This window comes from Aphelocoma coerulescens, chromosome 8 (genome assembly GCF_041296385.1).
Source record: "Aphelocoma coerulescens isolate FSJ_1873_10779 chromosome 8, UR_Acoe_1.0, whole genome shotgun sequence".
Taxonomy (NCBI): domain Eukaryota; kingdom Metazoa; phylum Chordata; class Aves; order Passeriformes; family Corvidae; genus Aphelocoma; species Aphelocoma coerulescens.
Genome location: NC_091022.1, coordinates 4,660,800 through 4,679,383, shown reverse-complemented (window position 1 = coordinate 4,679,383; position 18,584 = coordinate 4,660,800). Strand labels below are relative to the sequence as shown.

Sequence of the window (18,584 nt, the reverse complement as noted above, 5' to 3'; positions counted from 1 at the left end):
CTCAGAGATGAGCACATGTAAAGCATTTCTGGCTGTGTTGCTTCTTTGACCTTGGGTTTGCCACTAGCAAGTAGAAATCTCGTGACAGTAAATTTTGATGGAGTTTCTAATACTCTGTGATAGCCACCGTGCAAAGCCTGCATCATGAACTTAGGAAAACTATCAGACAGGTGTGATAGTTTGTGGTGTTTGCTGCCTAGCAAGCATAAAATGGTGACACAGGTAAAGAGCTGAAAGATGTTTAAGAGCTCAGTTAAGACTGCATTTGAAGCTGATAAGCTTCAGGATATTTTAATCAGTGCAGCTTTTAATGTTACAGATAGTCCTGTCCTCTGCTTTCCCATTTTTGCATATAGTGTGTGGAAAAAGGAGTGGGTGTGTGATTATTTCCCAATATGAACCTGGCTCTTGGAGCTGCTGTGCGTTCCTTTCTGTGTCAAGTTGCCATCAGCATAAATAACATCTTCTGGGCTTGATGGTTTCTGTCCTGTCTATTTCTTTCTACACCCACACTAATCTCACCTCCTGGATCGCTGAGTTGGGAAGGAAGAGACAAAAAGATGTTTATTGTCTCTGGATGTTGGCTGTGTGGGAGGAGAAACATGCCTGGACTTGGGGCTTTGTTTTCCTCCAAACTTTGTGCTTCAGAAAGCTACACATTGTGGTAGTGAACTGTAACCAACATGGCACTTGGACCTTTATTTGTGCTTGTACAGCTGTAAAAAACAGCAACAACAACAACAGTCCTTCTCTAATTTTGGAGTTTAATACTTTGCCAAAGCAAAATTTTGGTTCTGTTGATTGAAAACATACTTGGCATTGCAGATAATTTCAGTGTGTGGACACACTGCTGGCAGCTTTTAGTCAGTTAATTCAGATCATGGAATCACAGAATGTCCTGAGCTGGAAGGGACCCACAAGGACCATCCAGTCCAACTCCTGGCCCTGCACAGGGCACCCCAACAACCCCACCGAGTGCCTGAGAGGATTGTCCAGATACTGATGTTTGCTTTTGATGATCCTTCCTGCATATCTTCTAGGAAAAATAAAAAAAATCTAGTGTACCCCACCTGCTTCCCATGCAGCCTGTGCCCGAAGCTGCACATTGGCTTTAGGAAGGAGAAGAGCTTTTGTTTATCCAAATGTAGAAGATCTGTCCTGCCTCAGCACTGGAGGCCTGGGTGTGCTCCTGTGTGTGATGCCAGGGAAGGTCACAGTGTTGTGCAGGCAGGTTTCTGCTTCTGCTTTGGCCTTGTGCAGGGGTGGATGGGAGAAGGGATCAGGGAGACACGAGGCTGGAAGACCTGAGCCTCCCTCAGTCTCCCAGTGCTCCCTCCAGCAGGCAGGATTCCATGGGCAGAGGCACATCCAGTAACCAGCTCAGCACTTTGTTCCTCCAAGTGCATGACCAGGATCATCACTTTCTGGGCTATGTCCCAACAGCGATAGCCACAGGCAGGAGCTGCCCAGGGCAGATGTGGTGTGGGTTAGGGAATCATTACTGATGGGAGAGCTGCTAACCAGAAACTAGGAAAAGCTGCAGGCTGGCTGCCTGGTTTCACACTCAAATGCTCCCTGGTATCATTTCTGCTGTTCCTCTGCCAAACAGCAAGGAAAGAGAAGTTACTCTGCTGTGGCAGAGTCTTTGGTCAAACATACTTGCAAATCTTCCTTTTAAATGAATGTGTCTGTGCAAAGGTGACCTGACAACTACAGAGTTTAGAGGAATCTGTTCTTTGAAACCATTGCATGTAAACCAGTGCTATTTTGAGCTGTTATTATTGATGGCACAATTAATGCAAATGCTAGAAGGGAGAAGTGGAATTTTATTCCTTATCTATACATGTGAAAATACTTCAAGGGTATTTATAAACAGCATGTTTATAAAACTAAGCTTATTTTTGTGTGTAGATGTGTACACACATAAAAAACACTCATTTATTAATTTTATTATTTATTATTAATTTTCCTGAATATTCATCTACAATCTCAGTATAGCAAAGCACTCTTTGTGAGTGAAAACCCTGCTGTCTGAGGCACTGTGTGCTGTCCCAATTTCCTGCCCAGAAGCGTGTGTTGCAAGCACAATGTTTCTGCCACATCCCAAGTGCTGATCCATGAATCCCATGCAGGGGAGCAGGGTGTGTGTGCCCTGCTGGTGTGGCAGAGCAGGGTGTGTGTGCCCTGCCCAGTCCTGGGATAGTGCTGGTCAGAGCAGGGCTCTGATGCTGTTTTGGCTGTCTCAGGGGGCCGGACGCTGCGGCTCAGCCCCGCGGGTGCAGCACACGAGGGACATTACACGTGTGTGGTGACCAACGCCGCAGGGGAGGCCAGGAAGGACTTCCACCTCTCTGTCCTGGGTGAGTACCTGCTCGGGTTTGGGGCAGCACAAGAGAGGGGTTTGGACAGTAAGGGGGAGGGCATTCTGTATACTTTGCTGGTATTTAAAAAAATATTATGCTGAAACATACATCCTTAGGGAAAAAAATAAGTGAATTTGATACCACAAAAAAATCAAGTTGTAAAGAGAAGCTTCTTCTACATGGAATCCTAGAAACCTGGAAGGGCTTAATTTGGAAGGGACCTTAAAGCCCATCTCATTCTACCCCCCACCATGGGCACCACTATCCCAGGTTGGTCCAAGCCCTGTCCAGCCTGGCCTTGGGCACTTTCAGGGATGGCACCCTGTGCCAGGGCCTCCCCACTCTCACAGGGAAGGATTCCTTCCCAGTATCCCATCTATCTCCGGCCTCTGGCAGTAGGAAGCGATTCCCCCTTGTTCTGTCCCTCCAGGCCCTTGTCCAAAGTCTCTCCCAGCTCTCTTGGAGCCTGTTTAGGTGCTGGAAGGGGCTTCAAAGTCTCCTCAGAGCTTTCTCTTCTCCAGGATCAGCAATCCAAACTTCAGTACAGTGGAAACCTTCAGTCAGCAGAGCCTTTGGTAAGATAAAGGATATAAACCAGTGTGGAAGGGGGTCATCCTGCTGATGTACTTACACCAGAAGTTGTCCAGGAGGCTCTTTAGATGCTATTTGGAACCATTAATGTATTCTTTTATCACATTGCTTAGTTTTGCAAACCGGTATTCTCCCAAGAAAACACTACTTTTCAGTTTAGTAACTGTTATTTTTATCAGTAACTGTCAGGCCTGGCACAGTGCAGGATTTGTCACAGCATTTCTGTGTAGAATTTTGTTCTAAGCTTCCTTTCTCTGAGGTGCTGAGCACCCTCATCCTCCCTTGTCTTCAGCTGACTTGGGCATATTCAGCCTGTAAGTGATAACTTCCATTCAAGTCAGTTCATGTTTATTTGATGAGCTCATGGAAATGTAAGTGTGGTAGGATGGAAGAGATGGATAAACACTGGAAAGCATTCATTGTCTGACTGTTTTCTTTGGAGGGTTTTAGTAGCAGGGTGTTCTTGAGAGTTCTGGGAATCTCTATTGCATAGGCTTTGTTTGCCTTGAAGAAAAATGCTCAATGAAGGTGATTTCAAGTGGAAAATTCCCTTGTTCAGTCTTCTCTTCCCTCCCCCCAGTAATTTCTTTGTCTTTCTAGAGGAAAGTTGCTGGAATGGGGCCTGACAGTGGCACAGAATCCTCACCAGTCACTGTCAGTGGGAACTGTACACAGACATGCCAGGCTTTCTCTGGGTTATTGTAGGAGGCACAGCAGTTTGCAGGCAGAGCTTGGTGTAATAAACACAATATTTATATATTTATATATTTGAAAAGGGTTTGGTGTGGCTTTGCCATATTTTTGAATTTAGGATGTGTTGACAACTTACTGTACTATTTTGGGGTCAAAGCGATGCGTTGCTGTCTTTGTTTATGAATAGTAGTAACTTTTGGCCTGACTTAAGTCCTGAACTTTATGATTTTAAGTTTTGTTTCCCCCCTTCTGTTTTCCTTCACTCCACTTTGAACCCTTCATTAGTTACCACAAATCTGGTGTAACATTCTTGTCACTGTTGACAATGAATTCTGCATATTTCTGTGATTCTTACTTTTATAAAACGTTTGCTTCCATCAGTGAGCTAGATTCCAAATAAGCTGCTAAATATATTTTAATTCCTTTCTTCTGAGGTCTTTTATCTAGGCTGAAAGTTTGCATTTTGCAGGATTATTAAAGCATAAATCTGGCTCCTTACTCTGACATTTTTGTTACAAAACTTCCTATATCTCCTGGAGATGGAGCTGCTTTCTGATAACTACAGGTCTCCTTTTCAGCCTGTTGCACTCCATGCCTGCTTTAACTTGTAGTGCCAGTTTCTTTTGGCCTGATCTACATATGCCTCTACTTTGAAAGAAATAATGGATCACAGCTCTTAACCACCACAGCTACTCCCCAGCACCCTCATAACCTGCCCTCCTCATCCAAAAGCACAAGTTGACCAGGATTATTTGGAAACATGTCAGCCATGTCAGCCATACAGTAGGAGTTTCCTTGCATTGGGTTGGCTGTCTGGGGCATGGGATAGGTATTTTAGAGGTTTTATCTTGTATTTCCCTAGAGAAATGTAGTTTGTACCACAGCAAGGTGCCTTTAGACCTATGTGGTGTGTTCATTCCCATATGGAATTAGCTGTATGCAGAGAACACTGACAGACCATGGCACAGCATCCACTTGTTGGGAATCTGTTGTATTGCTCTTGGCTTTTTATGGCAGTTACTGTGTAACCAAACACAAACAATGACGAGTTTGTTTTCCTAATCCTGTCTTTTTGGGCTCATCCCTCCTAGCAGGATCATCAAGCAGCCTGTTGTATTTCAGTGTTGCAAGGAATCCATGCTGATGTTTTCTCCTTGCCTGTTGCAGTGCCTCCAGGGATTGTGGGGGAAAATACACTGGAAGATGTGAAGGTGAAAGAGAAGCATGGAGTTACCCTGATGTGTGAGGTGACAGGTAAAAGAACAGTTTATGATTTACTTTTGCTCATCAAAGCCATGGTGAGATCACTACTTGTGCTGCACAGAGTGTTTTTAATGGGATTTCAGTTCAGTGGGATTTTTAAATCTAAGATTTAACTGTGGTGCTTAGAGCAGGACTGAGCACTCCTTGTAAAGGTTGGATGAGATGAACCAAGAGGGATGTTGCTGTGATATTTCTTCTCCAAAGGCCTGTGGAATTTCAGAGGAGGTGTACATCACTTCAGGACGTTCAGAGACTTCAGAATGCATATTCCAAAACCTCCCCCCAACAGGATGTACTTGAAAAGCACACCTGAAACTGTATTTTCCTGTTTCTCAGAAATCTTGATATATCCTAGAGGTAATGCACCAGCTAACGTTTGCCGTTTTCCCGACTCCATCAAGGGAACCCTGTGCCGCAGGTCACGTGGCTGAAGGATGGGCAGGCTCTGGCTGAGGCTGAGGATCCCAGGATCGTGTCCAGTGGGCGATCCCTGCAGATCTCCGAGGCGCGGCTGCCAGACACGGGCCGGTACACGTGTCTGGCGTCCAATGCTGCTGGGGACAGGAGCAAAACCTACAGCCTCAACGTGCTTGGTGAGCAGCTGGGCTGCCTCTGCCAGAGGAACAGGAAGTTTGGGGAGAAAGGGAGTCCCGCTGGAATTCTGTAGGGCTTTATTGACAGCAAGGCACAAGTTGCCTATGATTAGAATGTTACCTCTTAGTAATTGATAAGTGATAGTGGTTTAATAGAAACACCAGTGCTGTGCTTTAGACAACAGAGCTGGAACAGAGGGAACCATAACAGGATATCGTCCTTATGGAATGGGTGGGACAGCACTTTATTTTATTGTGATTCAAGGAGGGAGCATCTGAAGAGCATTTCAGATTGTGATCTCTTCAGAAAAGCTGAAACCATCTGCACTTCTCATTTTGTTTTGTTTAATTTTCCATGAGGGTTATTGCACAATGAAGTGCAAACAATGGCGAGTTTGTTTTCCACAGCCTTGTTTCCTAGGCTCATCCCTCCTTCCAGGACCATCAAGCAGCAGCACTGCTCAAGGAGTGGTGGCTGGATTCCTGGGAACCTGTGCTTGACAAAGGCATGGGTGGGAGTGAATTCCACTGATTTGGGATCACTGCTGACTTCAGAACAAAACATATGACCAGCTGAATGTTGTCTGGGTCTGGGTTTTGGTGTTCCTTGTAGGAATGCCTCCCAGCTAGCTGACGCTGCAGCCAGATTCCTAGACTGAACAGGGACCAGAAAAGAGGCTTTTCAGAGAGGGACTTTCCTCCTTGTGGTTACTGATTTTGTTGTTCCCAGTGGCTCCAAGCATTGTGGGAGCAGACAGCCAAGGGAATGCAGAGGATGTCACCGTTATCCTCAACAGCCCCACCTCGCTGGTCTGTGAAGCTTATTCCTACCCCCCAGCCACCATCACCTGGCTGAAAGATGGGATTCCCTTAGAGTCCAGCAGAAACATCCGCATTCTGCCAGGTAAACTCTGCTCTTATTGAGATATAACACCTAATTCTTTCATTGCATATTTTTCTGTTGCAGACTTCTTTAAAAAATCAAAGGATATATTTCTGTTAAGTGCAATGCACTGGCACAGGGTGCCCAGAGAAGCTGTGGCTGCCCCTGGATCCCTGGAAGTGTCCAAGGCCAGGCTGGATGGGGCTTGGAGCAGCCTGGGCTAGTGGAAGGTGTCCCTGCCCATGGCAGTGGGTTGTGCCTTCATGGGCTTTAAGTTCCTTTCAACCCAAGCCATCCTGGCATTCTCTGTACTTCTCTAGCACTTCCCATTCCAATATTTTTAAGTGCTTCACAATTAACCAATTGTTTATTTATGTTTTATTATGTATTTATCCTTTTGTACCATCAAGCGATGTGATGGGAAAATTCATGTGAGTTAATGATGAATATAAATGACTTGCAATTAATTGTGGAAATTAGATGGAGAGAGAGATAAATTAGGAAAGAGAACGATGTGGGATTTTTCTAGGTCATTAGAAGTTTGCCATTTTTAGTTAGTAGAATAACTTTTTCCACCTCCACAGGTACTAGGGAAATGGGAACAAGCTTCAGAGCGAACACTGGAGTACTGTAGATGTAGAAGTACCTTACCTTGTTAACTGCAAGCGTTCAGAGAAAAAATAAATCCTGGCTAAATATCTTCAAGAAACTCCCTGCACAAATTTCTTGATGAAATTTCTTAACAAATTTCCCAAGAATCCATAAGCAACAGGAGTTGTGATCCACAGCACTGCCATGAATCATGCACTCATTTGTTACATGTAGTAAGCAGTCAGGTTTTCTGCTCTTCTCAGGGCAGATTTGGGACTAAAGAGTGGGAAATATGCTGCAGGAAGTATTTAAATAACTGGGAAGCAAGAGTATGGTGTGGGTGCTATTAAAGGTTGGTGTCTTTGGCAGGTGGGCGGACCCTGCAGATCCTGAATGCCCAGCAGGACAGCGCTGGAAGATACACCTGCATAGCCACAAACGAGGCTGGGAGGGCTCTGAGGCACTATGAAGTGAAAGTCTACAGTATGGCAATGCTTTCAGTCTTTGAAAGTTGTTTTTATTTTGCATTCTTCCATTTCCCCATTGCAGTGTTGTCTGTCCTGGTGAATACAAGGTTTCCTATTAATGGCTTTGCTGAGCAAACATCTGCATTAGCTCCTGGCATTGGTGAAGGAAAGACACCAGGAAAGTTGATTGTTGCATCCTTTGCAATGCTACAGTTGTGCTAAAAGGCTTCCTATCAGCCAGGGAAGGACATTTTAGGAACACTGAAGTCCAGTTTCCTCTGAAATCCTTCTTTTGGTGCTGATTTTCAAGTCAAATGAATGCAGCATTTGACTGACAAGGGGAGATGTGAGCAGAGAATCTCCTGAGCATAGAAACCACTTTAGAAAAACAGGAGGGGGCCTCTAACATCTAGTGGGACACTTTCTTGAGGAAGGTAAAACAGGAGGATACTATTTTTATATCCTTCCATAAAATTCCATATGCACAAAAGTTTTCCCATTCAAGTCTTTCCATCAGCACATCATCATTTGAGCATCTGTACCTAAATACTCAATTTTAATGCTCAAACTCTTCATTATAGGCTCAGTCAAGCATGATTTTTACCTTTTTTTAAAATTTCCCAGTCTGATTTGGAATTGGTTTGCTCCCTTACAGCAACCACACTGTTATTTAATTACACTAAATCCCTAATAAGGCCCCACTGGATTTGGAATAACGAGAAGATGTCTAAAGAGTTCATTACTGATGTGTGGCTATGTGGGAACCTAACGTCCTCCACCCCCCAGTGCCATTGCAACTGTCAGTTATTAGGATACCATTAGTATTAGGGGAGAATTTAAAAATTCCCAGTGGAAAAAAAGCGTGGAAAATTCTCTGAAAGCGTTTTACATGATTTCAAAAATATTGTGAGACCGAGCAGGGGGGTAGCTGAAGAATTTTGAAACATTCTATTTTCCTTCTGATTCAGAAAGAAACAGGATTTTGCAACACTGGGATTTCAGTGGGGTGGAAATGTTGAGTTTTGACCAGCTACTCTGAGTGTGGACTTGGAATCAGGCATATGTTTCTGGGAATATTGGTTTCCATTAAAATGTTCTTTAATGACTACAATACCTGAACTTTATAGAATTGAAGCCAGGCATGTAATAATGAAGTGCTGTAGTTAGGTAGGGCTGTAGTCAGGTTTGCATGTTTGAAAGTGTTGAACACAGTTTTGTATATTTTTGTACATAATAACTGTACTAGATATGGCTAAAAGTACACATACATATAAAAAAGTAATAATTTGGCTGTGGGCAAGAGGCAGTTTATTGGGGGAATGCACTTGCTTTTTCTGAGGTTATCATCCAGGATCTCCTTTTTTCCAGCTAATGTTGAAATGCTGCAGCAGGCAGTAAGCCATGACAGTCTCTCCCCTCTCTGCCTTTGTCTGTGTGCAGTTCCACCCACCATTGCCAAAGGGGATGTCTCAGGGACGGGGCTGTCCCCCAAGGAGGTGAAGATCAAAGTGAACCACAGCCTGACCCTGGAGTGTGAAGCTCACGCCATTCCTGCCGCTGCCATCAGCTGGTACAAGGATGGACAGGCCAGTCACAAACTCAGTTCCTTCCTCTTAGGGGATGTGGGACAGGGACAGCTCTGTGTTCTCTGTTCCTGGAAATAGCATCTGTGCAGGGCAGCAGGAGTCACCCTCACTCCCTGCTGCTGGCAGCATCACCCGCCAGCAACTTGGGGTGTTTGCTGGCACCCAGACCTCTGCAAATCGACATCCTGGCTTTTGGTGGGTGCTTGGCAGTGTGTGAGAGGCCAGAGCTGGAGCTTCCAGGCCTGGCACTGGCCTGTGCTGTGAGAGGGTGTGCCCTTCCTGGCAGGAGCATCCCATGGTGTGACCACAGGGCCCGTGGCTGTTGTGTAAAGCCCTCAAAGGCCCTGTTACAGATGGTCCCCTCAAGTGCTGCCCTTGCAGAAGTTGCAGAGCCTCCCCCTCAGTCCTGGCAGAGCTCCCAAAGCCACAAGAGCATCTGGCTGCTCTGAGGGGGTGAGGCGTGAGTCCTGCCACACACAGCACTCCATGGATCTGTCTGGAGAGCTCGGGAAGGGCAGGGCCACGGGGACACACTGAAATACAGCATAAGGGATGAATAAAAAAGGAGTTGTGGTACTCTTCTGTAAGAAAGGAGATCTGTAATCTCTTGCTTGAGCTGTTCCTGGTAGGGCACTCATCATGGAACAGCTCTTCCTGGATTTAATGAGTGTGCGGGAATAACCTGGATGATCACCCTCTGGCTGTTTCAAGTGTCCCCTGCTGCTCTGGGATCCCTGAGAGTCCTGTTTCTATTGCCAAAGAAAAACTCAATTTGGGGAGTTAAGAGGTCCCCAAAGGCAGTGGCTGTGCACAGCTGGCTGCCACTGGCACAACAGCTGCTGCTCCTTAGGCTGCCCTGGGTGAAAGGCTCTCATTCCTGTCCATGGACTGAATTAATTGTCCCCTGCAGGCCAGGAGTTCAGTGCTGACTCCCAAATCATGGAAGCATGGGCTCATGGCATGGTTTGGGTTATCAAAGCCCATCCAGTTCCACCCCTGCCATGGGCAGGGACACCTCCCACTAGACCAGGCTGCTGATGTAGATGAGCACATCTAATGTGTTCTGGATTCGCTGCTGACACACAGGCTGTGTCACTGCAGCCTCTGCTGTCACATGTGAACCACATTCTGGCACAGGAACGTCTAATCCTGTGCTGCTGCTCTGTCCATTCTGTGTTCACACTGTGTCCTTGCTGGGCAGCAGATCTGTAGGTTGGGTTAGATACATTTGTTCACCTCACGGAAAGCTGGTAGTTTTCCGTGTACTGGAAGCTTGGCCAGTGAGTTCAAGGATTGGATCAGCCTGAGTGGATCCAATGTCACAAGAGCCCTGGCCCAATGGGGATGGCATTGCTCCCCTCAGCAGCATCCTGGGGCTAGGAGTGATGGAAAATCACATCCTTGAGGAGACCAGCCACCACAATCAGAAGGATGAAGATGCAGAGTTTCTGACAACCGTGAAAAGAAAATTGTCTCCAGGAACTTGGAGCTTGATTGAGTTTACTCATATTACTCATATTAATCTGGCTGTTTCTAGTGTGTGTTTTGCTGAGTATTAATTTTCATTTGAATTGACATTGCAGCCACTGCAGGGAGATGAGCATGTCCTGATCCAGGGCAGCGGCCAGGCCCTGCACATCAAGGAGGCCCAGGTGTCAGACACAGGGCGCTACACTTGTCTGGCCTCCAACATTGCTGGAGAGGATGAGCTGGAGTTTGATGTAAATATACAAGGTAAAAGGGTAACAAAACTCTCTTGGTAGCCTGCTTTCCTAGTATTATGGGATGTTGGAATTAGTAATTTTATGCCCTTTATGCTTGTGTGGTCAAACCCAATGCTTTTGTGTTTTGCGTGGCTTTGATTTCAGGGTTATTTTGCTTGTCACTGACATGCAGTATTTGATTATTCTTTTATATGTTGTGTTTTTGAAGTCAGTGCTATGACATAGCGACTCTGATCTTCCTCTAAATGCCATGAAAAATTTAAATTTATTTTAAACTAAGATATATTTTATTTTTCTGTTTTGAGTTGTATTTAGAGGCCCCAGACATAAATATCTTGTTGGCCTACTGTATGTAAGTACAAGAAAACAATCATGAGTAATTTCTGAAAATTTAGACAAAATGAGAGCTTGAGTGAAACCAGATATCTCATTGTTTAAGTATTTTTGTTGATGAATACCCTCTGTGTTTGTTACCAGGTCATCTTACACTGTTATTTATTACTCTTCAAAAAATACTCAGTAAATTGCTCAATTGTTCATTCTAGAAGAACTAGATTTTTCCTGGGTAACTTAAAGGGGGGGGAGGGATTGACTGAAAACACTTTATTTTTATTGTTGCTATTGAACATTACAATACCTTCTCATTTCTTGACTTTAAAACCAGCTATTTCTTCTGCAAAATGGTAACATTTTTCCTCTTCTTTGTTGTAGTTCCTCCTAGCTTCCAAAAGCCTTACAGGGAATGGGAAGCTGGGAACATGGTGGATGCAGAAGGAGGTGGAGAAAGTAAAGATGTGATTGTCAACAACCCCCTCTCACTGTACTGTGAGACCAACGCTGTTCCTCCCCCTGTGCTCACGTGGTTTAAGGATGGGCATCCTCTGAGCTCCAGTGACAGAGTGCTCATCCTGCCAGGTGGGTGTTCAGCTGGCACTCTCTGGCCCTACATCGAGGTGATCAGAGGGATGGAGCCCCTCTCCTGTGAGGAAAGGCTGGGAGAGTTGGGATTGTTCAGCCTGGAGAAGAGAAGCTTCAGGGTGACCTAATTGTGGCCTTCCAGTGCCTGAAGGGGCCGACAGGAAAGATGGAGAGAGACAATTTACAAGGGGTGGAGGGACAGGACAAGGGGGAATGGATTCAAAAGAGAGTGAGTTTATATTGGATATTGGGAAGCAATTTTTGGCTATGAGGGTGGGGAGGCTCTGGCACAGGGTGCCCAGAGAAGCTGTGGCTGCCCCTGGATCCCTGGAAGCGTCCAAGACCAGGCTGGACGGGGCTTGGAGCAAGCTGGGCTAGTGGAAGGTGTCCCTGCCCATGGCAGTGGTGGGACTGGATGGTCTATAAGGTCCCTTCCAACCCAAACCATTCTATGATTCTGTGGCTAAGAAATGGCCTTAGTGCTGGTATTTGTGTAGTAATGACACACTCCTCCCCTTCAGAACCCTTCTTTAATGTTCTTCTCAGACTTCGTTGGCTGGTTTCTCTCCAGTCCTTAGGCTTAAATTGTTTTCTTTAATTTAAGAAATAGTTGCTAAAATGGTGTGAATGTCACCACTGAACTCCCACAGTGAATCATGGAATTGCAGAAGGATTTGGTTTGAAGGAATCACAAGGCCCATCTCATTCCACCTCCTGCCACAGGCAGGGACATGTTCCACTATCCCAGGTTGCTCCAAGCCTTGTCCAGCCTGGCCTTGGACACTTCCATGTGTTGCAAAATGAAATACAATGATACCTTCTCTCTGATGTGTTCCTGATTTATTTCCTCACTAAATTTGCTTTGACAAAAAGATAATTGGAGTAGAAAAGCCTCTTAACCAAGGAGCGAGGCATGGAAAACATGTTTGCAGCAGAAAAATGGCCATGATCTCCTACTTAAGCTCATTTGGGGAAGGGAAAGAGCTGCCTACAGTCATGAGTGTTGCTGTGCAGAGATGGTTTTGGATGCAGTGTTTGAAGGGCAGTGGTAAAAGCATAACACCTGCTTGTCCATTTTGTTCATCTCTTGAGAGAGCAATGACAAACACTCCCAAAGTGTACTCCTAAGATGTCCTCTCCTTCTGAAGGTGTTTATATGGCTATGCTTTAATGAGGAATAGAGTGAAAAGTACCTCTAAAAGCCTCAGAAGTGAATCTTTTCAGTTTGGAACGGAATATTCTGTGCTTATATTTCCTTTTGCCTGTTAGTTCTGTGCCATCTTACTGAGAAATGTTTTTATTTTTGATAGAAGAATAATGCCTGGCTGCATACTGCTGCAGCATGTTCTTCCTTTATGTGGAATTAATTGCTCTTTTCTAGAATTCCAGTATGAGCATGGCTGCACTCCAACTATCTGCTGGTGAAAAAAGTAGCTAGGAAATGAAACCCTTTAGTTACTTATAATTCAGACCAAATGCTGACCATTCATAAATTCGCTTGCTCAGGTCTCTGGTGGGATGTGGTGTGGAGATGATGGAGAGTGCTTGATGCTGTCTTGGACTTTTGTTTGCAGGAGGCCGGGTGCTGCAGATCGCGCGGGCACGGGCGGGGGACGCTGGCAGATACGCGTGTGTGGCAGTCAACGAGGCGGGGCAGGACTCCATCCACTACAACGTCCGAGTGCTCTGTGAGCTTCCCTTCTCCTCTGAGTGCTAAAAAAGGCTTCTGTGCAAAGTAACCAACCATTAGGGCAGGAGTCTTTAGTTTTTTTAATGTTTATTTGTAAACTATGGCATTAATGTGTTTAGGATGCTAGAGCTGTACAGCTGTACAGAGCTGTGTGATCCGAGTGTTGCTGTTTTAAGTTCAATGTGTGTAGGTTATTATTACAGGAACTCAGTTGTGTTACACCTCTCACCATTCACCAGAAGGAAAAGCATATGTAAAAATCCAGCTTTTATCTTGGTATCTCTTGTTCTCTCTTCAGCTTCCCATTGAGACTTTCCTCTCTCTTTCCTTATTTTGGCCATCATTTTCCACAATACCTGCAGAACTCCCAATGCCTGAAGGGAATTGAGGATTTAGATTAATGAATGCCTGCCCAACCATTTTGATGACTTTTTGTGTCTGTGGATGTACTCAATGTTTTAGCCTTGGGAAATACTTACATGACTGTATTATACCACTGAAATACTGATTTATTGTTGCAAAGAGGTCCTGCCTTGGAAATCATCTTTTATTTTGATGGCAAAGAACATGGTAGAATAACTGGAAGATGGGTTTTCACCTCTCCTTCTCTCTGTGTGCTGTGAATAAGTGTAGTTCTGCTGCAGTCCTTGGAGTTATACTGAGTTGTTCCAGCTGAACTGCTCATGGGATGGCTTTATCTTTCACTGGATTCACTGGAGATTTCACTCCTTCCTCCTGCAAACCCAGTCTAATCTCACAACCACCTGAGAGGTGCTGAGGGAGTGTTCTCCTCACCTTTGCTCTCTGCAGTTCCCCCATCCATCAGTGGGGCCGACGGGGACCTGCCTGAGGAGGTGACTGTGCTGGTGAGCAAGGAGGCAGCCATGGACTGCATTCCCAGTGGGAGCCCTTCCCCAAGGATCACCTGGCAGAAGGATGGCCAGCTCCTGGCAGAGGATGACAACCACATGTTTCTGTCCAATGGAAGGAAGTTACAGGTAGCTCATAGTGAAAAAATGGTTTTTGGCAACAAAAACTGTCTGGTTTTGCTGAGTAGGAGGTATTTTCTTTCTCCTACAAGGTGCTGCAAACATAAGGAGTTTTTGTCCCTTGTTCCTGTCCCTCACCTGCTGCTTCTCACTCCCATGTAGTTGCCTCAGATCCAGCCATTTGTGGGATGATGCTGTGAACCACATCAGTGAAATCAGTTGCTTTAAAATATTATTGACTTTTTTTGAGAAAATAGTGAAAATAGTTCTGAAGAACTTCCCTTCCCACTGATGAATGAAATTGAATAAAACCAGGAAGGCAGAGAGCTGGACTTAATCCTCTCCACTTGCTTCTTTGGTAGTGAGTTGTATATATATTAGCTCCACAGCCATATTTTGTCTTTTTTTGCTTTAGATTTTGAATTCCCAAATAACAGACACTGGCAGGTATGTCTGCATCGCAGAAAACATAGCTGGAAGTGCCAAGAAGTATTTTAACCTCAATGTTCACAGTAAGTACAGTCATCCATAACTTCTGTCTTCTGTCAAATGCTGGTTTAGCTTGGCTGTGTTATTTTTAAGAGTGCTCAGACCCCCTCAGCTTCATTCATGTGAATCCTACTGGGTGGGATGGAGATTCTGACAGACCAGAACTCAAATATCAGTTTAAAGTACCTTGACAACACATGGCTCTTGGTACAACATGGCTTTAGCTCCTCAGGCTTGTTCCAGGAAGGTGGGAATTGTTATTGAGGCAGCCTGGTGTGGTGGCTGCGTTCGCCCTGTTGGGGTTGCTGAGCCCTGGAATCATTAATTATAAGCAGGTTGGATTATAGTCTGTTTTGATACATTCAGAAAATGCATTTTTCAAAGAAATTAAAGATAGAAAACGTTAAACAAAGATACACAGCTTGTAAAAGCTTGGCTTTTAGAAATGTGCCCTTTGAGGTTCCTGTCTGTTCTCTATTTTTGGTTTTCTTGTGGGGTTACAATAGGTTTAAAATAAATGTTGGCTTTAAGCATCAGAAGTCTAAACCAAATACAATCAAGACATTTTTCATAGAACAGTCTCCACCACCTTCCCTTCCCTCTCCTGATAATTTCAGAAAATCAGGACATTTCTAAGTAACATTTCAGAGTAAACCCAAACTTCCCCTTCTATTTCTGCCCAATTTCAGCTTTCCATCCTGAAGAGCAAAGAAGCGTCATTCCCACCAATTCCTCTGCACCATTCCATGTTTCAGCCTGCCAAGGAATACTGGCAGCTACATCTTTATCTGCTTTATCTGACAGAAAACAAGGGCTGTCCTTTGTCCCACCTAAAGACAGTACCAGGAATGTGAGGAATCAGCTTATTGCACACAGAATAATTGCATTTTTCCTCTATCACACATGCAGCAAATTTACCTACTACGTGGCACAGATTTATAGCACTTTTTGCTACTCAGTAATGCATTTAGCCAAAAATAGTGTTGTCATGGGAAGCATTTGCCCTGGAGTTGTTCTCGGAGAAGTTATTTTCTTTCAGTGGAGTCTGTCCAGATTTCCTGATTGTGTGAGTTTTGCTTTTAAATCAAAATATTTCACTTTTCCTGACATTTGTGTTTAAATTTAAACTTCTGTCTTAAAAATATTTGGTTTTAATGACTATGGCTTAATACTGTCCCCTTAAAAGAAATATTTGCATGAAACTTCAGTTCTTACTCAACAGTATTACCAACTTAGGTCTATTTTTTTTAATGCAGTTTAATTTGAAAAATTAGAGTGTAGCTGTTCAGGAAAAGACCACACAGGGTGAAGCACTAAGGAAAATGCATTATCAGTAAGCAGCAGGATCTGTGTTTTGTCAGTGTCAAAAAAAAGGCTATTTCCCAGCATTTTTCTGTGTTTCTAATAGAACTGCTCTCATAAATTTAAATAAAATATTGAAGATGATGCTCTTTATTAAGTTGAAAAATTAACTTCTGGTCTCCAAGGTGAGTAAATAAAACTAATATAACACCTTTTAAAACATAGGAAATAAGCACCCAGATTTAAATAGGGAAATAATAGGTAATTTTCATGCTGAGTGCTATATTTGAGCCCATGACGGTGTCCTTATGCACATACAGATACATTTGCATGTGCACATTGTCTGTGGTGCATTTGTGGGTGTCTTTTGCTGCAGAAATTGAAATCCACCATTTACACAGTTTAAGCAAATTTCATTTAAGACAGCTGAAATTTGGCCCTGTACATTAAATTACCCACTGCCAATAATCACATCTGTGGGAAAGGAACTGTAAAAGTAAATAAATATAAAAAGCTATCAAATGTCATCAGATGAGAATCCTCCACTTGCTCTAGTGAACCATTTTATCCTCTTTATCAGGGAAATATCCTTCAGTTATTCCAAGCTGAAAAACATGGACCAAATTCCCCATATACGTGGACTCCCCTTGTTTGTGCAGTGCCCAGAGGAGCCATAAACTTGCCTTAATGACTGGTTTGTGTCACTCAAGTGACAGCAAACAGCTGGAGCCTTTCAGGAGGAGATGGGCCAAAATACTTCAACATTTCTGTCTTTGAAGAGGAGGATTCCATGTGTTCTTTGAAATGATTTTTCCACCCAATAGAGCCAAGAACATGCTTTTGCTTTCCTCTTAAGTGTTTTATATATCCCCACTGCAAAAACATGGCAGCTAAAGCTTGGGGGTTATTAAAAGGAAGAGATTTACAGTTCTTTCATTCTAAATCGTTCTTGTAGAAAGGTCACATGTCAAACTATTATTGATTTTAAAATCCTGGGACTTGTAAGCTTAAGGAATGCACCCCCTGGAGCAATGCTGCGTGCCAGGATTTTCCAGTGCTTAGCTCACTGCTAAGCAACAGGTTTGTCTGGTTGACAGAACAACTCTGAACTGTGTCAGAAGGAATCAGTTTGGGGTCTCTGTGGGCAGAAAATGGACTGTTCCAGAGAGAAATGGAGCAGCAAGAAATCAGGAAGAAGTGATAGTCATCCTACATATCCTGCCAATGGGAATTTGCTCTGTCCTGCCTCACACAGCAAATGTCCAATGACCAGTGTTACAAAATTGGCAGTGCATCCTCAGGATCTTGGGTAGGTTCATTAGCCCTCCCAAACCTCCAACACAGAAGGACTGCAAATGAAATAGTTGATGTTGTTGTGAAGTACAGGAGCAGGAATGACCATTAGATTGGTTTGTCATATTTCCAGATGGATCGAAAAAGCAGTTGGTCCATTCATAGGATGTGAAAGATTTTTGCAACCTATCTCTTTGGCAAAATCCAGCAACTCAGCTTTATTGTAGTAAATCAGGGTCTTGTGGGGTATCCTTTGCTGATGCAGTGATAGATGCTATTAATGTATTTTTCTCTCCACAGTTCCTCCAAGTGTTGTTGGGACTAACCCTGAGAATCTGACCGTGGTGGTGAATAATTTCATCTCTCTGACTTGTGAGGTCACGGGCCTTCCACCTCCTGATCTCAGCTGGCTCAAGAATGGAAAGCCTGTCAATTCAAATTCCAACACTTTCATTGTGCCTGGTGAGGAATCTCAGCTATTCTGCAGCCTTCAGGCTCAGCTTCTGTCTGGTTTGTCTTGATAGGGCCCATTGCCACTCTTCATGGGACACAGTGTCTGTGCTCAGCCTGTTGCACCTTCAGTTCTAAACCAGCCTTTGGGATTGACACAATCACCACAGAACAAATCTCCAGCCTTGTCTCCTCTCTCCAGGTGCTCGGACACTGCAGATTCCCCGAGCCAAGCTGTCAGATGCTGGAGAATACACTTGTATTGCCAGGAACCAAGCTGGGGAAAGTCAGAAGAAGAGCTTCCTAACTGTCCTTGGTTTGTGTACTACCATTTTCTGAAATAATATCTATGGCTTGGAAAATATGGGGAGGTTTATCTGCTTTATTGGGTTGTTTCAACAAAACAAATGCAGAACTAACTGAGCTCCTTCCCCAGTGCCCCCAAGCATCAAGGCCCAGGGGGGAGCGTCAGTGACAGTGCTGAACGTGCGAGTGGGCACCCCAGTGACCCTGGACTGCGAGTCCAATGCCATCCCAGCCCCGGTCATCACCTGGTACAAGAACAGCCACATCATTCCCAACTCTTCCACCATGGAGGTCCTGGCAGACGGGCAGACCCTGCGGATCAAGGCTGCCGAGGTGGGCCAGGCTGCGGGGAGGCTGCATCTGCCAGTGCCAAGCAATTCTTCCAGTCTTTAG

The 18,584-nt window shown here is 44.5% G+C and overlaps 1 protein-coding gene across 1 annotated transcript in view; it reads left to right on the top strand.

The window, feature by feature from the left end:
* The window catches only part of HMCN1 (hemicentin 1), a 184,972-nt gene that overhangs the window by 123,940 nt on the left and 42,448 nt on the right, over positions 1–18,584 (top strand). Inside the window, exons 47-60 of the mRNA XM_069022401.1 lie at positions 2,247–2,360; positions 4,815–4,901; positions 5,312–5,503; positions 6,234–6,407; positions 7,347–7,460; positions 8,885–9,030; positions 10,614–10,764; positions 11,466–11,669; positions 13,247–13,360; positions 14,173–14,360; positions 14,767–14,863; positions 17,736–17,897; positions 18,088–18,201; positions 18,322–18,524. Of these exons, the coding sequence (XP_068878502.1) occupies positions 2,247–2,360; positions 4,815–4,901; positions 5,312–5,503; positions 6,234–6,407; positions 7,347–7,460; positions 8,885–9,030; positions 10,614–10,764; positions 11,466–11,669; positions 13,247–13,360; positions 14,173–14,360; positions 14,767–14,863; positions 17,736–17,897; positions 18,088–18,201; positions 18,322–18,524 (2,060 nt within the window). The remainder of the gene's footprint in view (positions 1–2,246; positions 2,361–4,814; positions 4,902–5,311; positions 5,504–6,233; positions 6,408–7,346; positions 7,461–8,884; positions 9,031–10,613; positions 10,765–11,465; positions 11,670–13,246; positions 13,361–14,172; positions 14,361–14,766; positions 14,864–17,735; positions 17,898–18,087; positions 18,202–18,321; positions 18,525–18,584) is intronic.